General features: G+C 36.2%; 1 protein-coding gene across 1 annotated transcript in view; it reads left to right on the forward strand.

Moving 5' to 3' along the window:
- ANO2 (anoctamin 2) overlaps positions 1-7,475 on the forward strand; it is a 117,720-nt gene that overhangs the window by 79,947 nt on the left and 30,298 nt on the right. Inside the window, exon 6 of the mRNA XM_035312025.1 lies at positions 4,099-4,300. Within this exon, the coding sequence (XP_035167916.1) occupies positions 4,099-4,300 (202 nt within the window). The remainder of the gene's footprint in view (positions 1-4,098; positions 4,301-7,475) is intronic.

Consider the following 7,475-nt stretch of genomic DNA (forward strand, 5'->3'; position numbering starts at 1 on the left):
AAGGGTATTTTTCTTCTCTGCACAAATAACTGAAACTAATTTGCATTTTATCATAAACCTTAATTTTTGTGTGTGTTTTAACTTATTTGGATTAGAATCATTGGAACATCATGCTTATTTCTGTAAAATGTTTTCTTTTTTTGGTTAATGAAGAAAAAAGAACAAGAAGAAAAAGCATAAAAATTGAAAAGTTACAAGTTCTGAGAGTTAAAATCTCAAAACCAGTTCAAATGTTACCAGCAAAATGGTAATACAGGTTAGAACTAGAGCATATAGACCTGCTTTAACTTTAACAAGTAATTCTTTTGCAGGTAGAGTGCTTATGTGGTACTCTCAACATTAACCATGTTAAAGTCTTCCTTAAGCACGAGCTTAAAGTGTTTTCCTGAGTCATAGCCTATGTATTACTGCCCTTGCTTACTGCAACATTTCAGAGAGAGTTATAAAGGTGAAATGTAGAGCTCCAGTTCTTCAGCTCTTGATAGTGACTAGAGGAACTCTGCTGGCTTTCATCATTCGTAATGTTGTCCACAATTATTTTTCTAGAACGTGTTGAGCATTAATTGAGCATACGCACCTACAGTAGAAAACTTATAAACCATGCAGGAAATTCAAGTCAATTCATGGTGAGGGAGAGCCAGCTCCACTCTCACACATGAAGGTTACAGTCTGCTCTTTAGTGCATGTGACCCTTCTTTTTTTTCTGTTAATTAGTTAAACAGTGATTGGAAAAGCCAGATTAAAATTTGCTGTCAGCTTGTGCAATAGAATTGCATAAAGGAAAGTAAATATGTCTCATCAGTGTCTGTGTTATTATTCACACAGACTAATATTTTTGGCTGTGAACACTGCATAGATATAAATGATGAAATCTTGATTTTATATATGAGTGTGCACATATATTTCACATAGGCACAGGAGGCTCAGGAACAGATATGCACATGCACACACACAAAAATGTTGCAATTTCCAGTGCTGCAGAAGTGACTGATGAATGTTTAACCCCATATTTTCCAGGCCAATGGGATATCACAGACAAATCCACAGGTATTTTCCATAAAGATGCCCACACTGCAATAGAACAATGTTGTCATGTTCTGCCTCTCCCTCTCCCAACTTTGCATAGGATTGCTTCCCAGATAATTCTTGAAAATGCTAGTTGCTTTCTTACCTGAAGTCTTTTCTCTTTATTTTTCATTTTGTGCACTTTTTAACTCCCTTTTCAAGCAGAATATCTTTTCAAGCAGAACTGTATTTGTTTTTCTTTCCTTGCTTTTCTTAGCTAGGTATGCTGTTTGTTTCTTTATAAGGGCAGGTTGAGTAAAAATGATAGGTTTCGTTCTCTTGCCCAATCAGTCTCCACTCCTGCTTATATTATTATTTTATATGCTTACAGATACTATAAAATCTGGTCAGAGCTCTTTTGTTGTACGTAAAGCCTCAACTGACTGTATTGATTTAAGCAATCTCTTTTGAAGGGATTTTAGAATAGAAGTTCACAATTTTATTTTATTTATTTATTTATTTATTTATTTTTGTGAATTTGTCCAGTAAGAAAAATGGTAGCAGGGGCTCTAGGACAAGATGGCCATAAACAACTTCGGCTCTACACTTAGGAGGTATATGTTGCAGCAAAGATTTCTGAGTATGTGATAAAAACGTTGGTAGCTGCTGCAAAAGAGTAGGATGCCATGGAGCCTTTCGTTGTGTTCCTTGTGTTTGGCTCAGTCAGAATAAGGAAGAAAATGAATTAGTGTCATGACAGAAGAGTCCATCCTGTTCCTTCTTTTGAACCCTACTGTCCTATTCCTTCCCACATGGCATAATACTTGACTCTGGAATAGTCCCACTGGTGAGCCAGAGAATTGTTCGGACATTAAATTGTTACCTACTTGGATGAAGGTATCAGTCTAGTCCACAGGGTTTTATAGCTTCCTTCTCAGATCTAGTATGCTTTCCTGTTTGTCCTCATTCATACCAGGCTCAGTAGGTGACCTTTTCTGCAGCCATTTTTCACATCTGTTTCTAAGCAATTCAGTCTTCAACAGAATAAGTTTAAATATTTGGTGAAGAAGCTGTCTGCCATAGTAAGGGATAGAACTGGCCAGATGGAAAACTGACAACTACGACAAAACCCCAAATAGGCACCTGAACAGAGTCTTTCACATAGGGAATTTGGGCAAGAGATATATTTTCAGGAATGGGATGAATTCTGTGAAGATATAGGAACCCCTCCCTCAGTGCCTGTCTGGGGAAGTGAGAGCAATGCTCTCAGTTACTGTGAGGTCCTACAGATTTCCCTCTTTTATTCTCTTTTATTGCAGGATGCACAGATAATGAAGACTCTAAAGGAGTATTTTTCTATCTGTACCAAAGCGTATGTTAAAAAACATCTAGGCAACTGAGGAGTTTCTGATGCCCTAGTGCTTTTGCAATAACAGAATGATACATGTGATCTTTGCTGGTTTTGCTTGTCCACCAAAAGAGAGAAAATGTCAAAAAAATCCACAGGAGGAAGTGAAAGAAAAAAACAATATTTCGGTCCCTGCACCACTTCTGTCACAGTGAGAGCTGAGCAGAGAGTATATTTTGTTTGTATGTTTGGTACAGATAATGAGAAAAATAAGCAGAAAAAATAGAAACAGCTTTCTCAACACAAAGAAAACTACAAGAGGAAAGGAAATAATACTTTGTGCCATTTGAAATGTTTTCATTCAAAGTGTTTCAGGTTCTTTTTTTTTTTTTTCTTTTTTTTTTCTTTACACCAGAATTTAAATGTAAAATATTAGCACAAAGCAAAAACTCATCAGTGATCTACATGTCATTTAAAATTAATGAAATATTTATTTAAAAAGGCAAAATAAGTTATTTTCTTAGATTTAATGTCTTATTACAGTTTTCTCACAAAAAAAAAAAAAAAACTATTTGTGAATTCTACCAGATATCTCCAGAAGTTTCTCCAAATATATATATATTTTTAATGTGTACTATTTTCCTATCAAAACAAAATGTGCGTAGCTTTCTTCTTCAACCTGTAATATACCTTTGACTCTTGTTCTTGTTCTTCTGCTATAGTACAACTCATAAGATAATCTCCCCTGTACACAGAGTTTCAATAAAGCATTGCTGGGTCATTAAAATGAACTGTTAAATTTTGTTAAACCCATGCTGTGAATCTTGGCCCCTAAGCCCACTGAAATAATTACAATGGTCTAATCTTTCACATTTAGGTAGTCTCTTTCATCTGAGAACCTCAAGATGTTTTACTTAAAATAATGAATGCACATTGGAATTCTTGCCAAAGGCAAAAATAGAAGGGAAAAATATACCTGCTCCCTCTTTCCTGCTATGGTTATGAAAATTGGCTACTTTTTATTACGATTTCATTTCATTTATTTATTTTGAACTAGAACACACAGCCCTGTGAAATTCAAATTCATCTTGTGTGAACCCAACCTTTAGTAGGAGGGCTGACTTTTCTCATTTCATGTGCCAAAGCTAGCCCCTGAAGGACTTCAGGACATCACCTGATTTCTGGGACAGAAATGTAAAATGAAGCTCTCATAACCCATCTTTATCTTAAAACAATAATAGTAATGGAAACATTTATATGCTTTAATTTGTGGCACTAGTTACACAAACAGAACTGATATCAGAGAGCAAAGTGGCACTTCTGCAGTGACTATTTCCTTGGCTGCAAGTACATGTAGACCCTTCAGTCCAAGCCATCAGAACCTATTGCCAGGTAAAAGATCTTGAATTTTAACCTGCATTTGAACCTGAGCCACCAGAGTTTCACCACTACTGCAAGGATAATGTCACACATTATCTGCTTATCTGCAGAGAAAACACACTTTTTCAGGAATTCTTATGCCATCTCTTAACTCTGCACCCATTTTCTTTATTATGTCCATGTTAGACAGGTTTGAATTCTCAGATTTTAATGTGATTATCCCCCTATTATTGTGTTGCTTGAGGAAATAACCACACAGCGCCAAGTCATGGAACAAACCTAACATATAAATCAATGCTTCTATTAAATGCTAGTATAATGCTAGTATCATACTTAAACTAATCAATCTGTACATTTCTTTGCAGATTATGCTGACATTTTCAGCAGTGTTTGGTGTGATCGTATACCGAATTACTACAGCAGCAGCTTTGTCATTCAGCACAGATGAGACAACCAGGTCAAATGTTCGAGTGACAGTGACCGCAACTGCTGTCATCATTAACCTCGTTGTGATACTTATACTTGATGAAATTTACGGAGCTGTTGCCAAATGGCTGACAGAAATTGGTAAAGCTATCTCACCGCATTACTCATTAGTACATTACATGTATTGACATGAGAGTATTCAAGGAAGTTCTAATAGGAATATTTCCCACTGAAGAGTGCCAGAGAAAATATTCAGGCCTATGGGGTAAGACGCTCAGACATGCCTCTGTAAACTGGGAGTCTAAGCCACAACATGCAATGTGCCACTAATAGGACTAATTAGCCTGGCCATAATGCCATGTTAATGCAGCTGTGCTAATTCCAGGATCTCAGCTGGTATTTCTGCATTGCACTGGCTCTGTGCCAAGATCCACTTATCTAGAGTTAGTTCAGAATTTTTGACCTGGTATGTATTTTAATATGTAGTTTTACCTCTAGGAGCTGAAAATCAGTGGATTGTTACAAAGATGTTGCTGGCTCTTTAAAGCAAATTCTTCTCTTGCTATTTATCTGTTGTGATTTCTACAAAGTCCCTACCACTCAAAGGGTTTTTCTGCTGTTGTAGGGACAAGTCTGCTTTTTTTTTTTTTTTTTTTTTTTTTATTTTTTTTTTTTTAGTTTATTTTTTTTTTTTACATGAATTAAGTTAAAGATGTTTACTGAAATTTACTGAAATTTTTATACATCACCTATAATTCTAGATGCTTCGAAAGTTAGGAACATGAAGTCAATTATTCAAAACACTGAAAGTCAATCAGCAACCACAGAAGTCTATAACTGTAGTAAGTGCTCTGTGTCAGTTTTGGGGTGTCTAAACTTAGGCATCCAAATTAGAAACTTTTTTACAATTGGAACCTGATGCACTCATTCAAAATTTTAGATTATATCCCTGTAAAACTACAGTGATGTAAAGTTTTTTGGATCTAACAGACTTCAGGTGAAAACCTTAGGAAATCAAGACTTCTGTTTCTTATCCTCACTTTCTCAAGACAGTTTCAAAGTCAAAAGTGAAACCACCTATTTTAGTCCTACTTTCTGAAGAACACCATAAAGTAAGGTTTTGTAATTATCATACAGCTCCAGTCCTGAATTTTTGAAATAGGTCCTGTGGTTTTACCACTAAATAGAGCTTGATAGTTTAGATTACATTCCAAAAGTATTTGAAAGGAACAAAACCAAAGCAAAGCATTTTCAAAAAATGTTGCCATATGGGGCTAATTTGTTTGTTTCTGTTTTGCATCAGGCTTTGGGCAAAATCTAGCAGCATTACATAAATGCACTCTGTGCTAGTGTGTTAAGGAAGCTTGTGTTTCCTATCATTCAGGTTAAAATTGTGCCCAGATTTTCAGTTTCCTACAAGTGAAAAGCTGCTAATTGCATTTGACCTGAACAATTCTGTCCTCTGCACTTCACCTTCCCAGATGAGAAATGGCACAGTGGTTAGGGCATGACACTGCTGTGTGGAAAGAGATGAGGTTGAGGCTTCTCCTCTTTGGCTGGTTCTAAGCAAAAGCTGGGAAGTGCAAGTCACTGCCATTACCTCTGTGGGACAAGCACAAAAGGAAACTATCACCATGAGAAGGTGCACAACTCTGAATTGTGAAAGAAACAAGAATTTATTTCTCACTTGCAGATTATTCTCCCCGTCACTTTGCATTTCATTCTAGTCTTGCTTGCTTTATTTAAGCAGCATTCCTAATTTACCGTGAGGTGTTTTGTTTAAGAAGGATCCAGTCTGAGTAATCTCTAGAGCTACAAATTACGTAAGATAGAAGATTCATTCACACAGCTTTCTCCAGTGCTTGGCTCAGATGCCAACTGCATTCAAACTGTTTTTTAAAAATTACAATTCCTTCATGGTGATAAATGCTTACCTTGTGAACTTTCATTTTGCTGAGCAGAGCAAAACATGCTTAATTCTCTTTTCACACTGCAGTTCATAGAGAAGCTGAGGAACATGTTGGGCTGGAGGAAAAGGTCTTGACAACACAGGGTTCTTCTATTTCAACACTGAACATTCTCAATACTTTGCTTGGATGAAAAATTAAGTACATCTATAAGCACAAGAATGGTGCCTATGATATCAGTTGCATTCTTTATAGGTTCAGACTAATGCATCTGCCTCTATACATGCTGAAGCAGTATTTGGGAAAAAAAAAAAAAAAAAGAAAAAAAAAAGTAAGAAGACAGTAGTTTTGTTGTAAGGAATACAGAAGGATAGTGCAGGATGCGTTAGGGCCCACCACACCTCTTGTTGGTCCATCAAAGCAGAACACTAATGTGCCTTTATTACAGATCAGACCAGCAGAAGTGTGGATAATATCCTGGTATTTTTAGGTTGAATATGTCATCTTCAGTAAGCATGTGGTGACAGACTGGATTTAGGACTCATTTTTTCACTTGCAACTTCATTAACATCAAGGAAGCATCAGTCAAATGGAGACAAAATTAATGTTACTTGTGTTAGTGCCTTATAAAGGCAGCAATTTCTTTGGCAAACTAAGATCTATACCACAGATATCTCAGCTCATTCTCCACCTAGAAAGTTTCAGCTTCCCAGATTTGGAGTAGCATGCTCACAGAGAACCACAGATTATATGTATTGGGGTGTTATTTATTTATTTATTTATTTATTTATTTATTTATGTTTTTGTTTATTTGTTTGTTTGCTTTTGAGTTTTCTCTCTTGCTAGTGCATCTATTCTGGCTCGACACACTTATTGTATAGCAAACTCCACTAGCTGGAGGACACATTCTGTGCATGCTTCTATTGGTATGGTATAGTATATCTGAGAGTGGGGAGGGAGTGCAGTGTTGAGAGAGTCCGTGGAACCATATATGGTGTGCAAATTTTCATCCAGTGGCTGATCTCATCTTTGTGAAAGTTCTTTAAAAGGCAACGGCCAGGGTTTTTCTCCCTCAATATAAAAGCTGCATTGCTGTTAGTGGATGTTCCTGTTGCTGTGAGATGTTGTCCTGAGGATCTATCCAGTATATGGGGTCATCTACATTTTTTTTTTCAAATATTTTGATGGTTTAATTAAGCATTTCTACACATGTAGATGAATGATAGCTTAGGGCTCACCAAACTGTGTGTTGGCCTTTTATGAATTTATGGTTGAAAGGATCACAAATAATGCTGGGTTGTGGGAACTCATCAGAATGTTGCTATTTCTTTAGGGTTTAAATAAACATTATGATTCTTTTTCTTTCTTTCTTTCTTTCTTTCTTTCTTTCTTTCTTTCTTTCTTTCTTT

Source organism: Oxyura jamaicensis, chromosome 1 (assembly GCF_011077185.1).
Source record: "Oxyura jamaicensis isolate SHBP4307 breed ruddy duck chromosome 1, BPBGC_Ojam_1.0, whole genome shotgun sequence".
NCBI classification, from domain to species: domain Eukaryota; kingdom Metazoa; phylum Chordata; class Aves; order Anseriformes; family Anatidae; genus Oxyura; species Oxyura jamaicensis.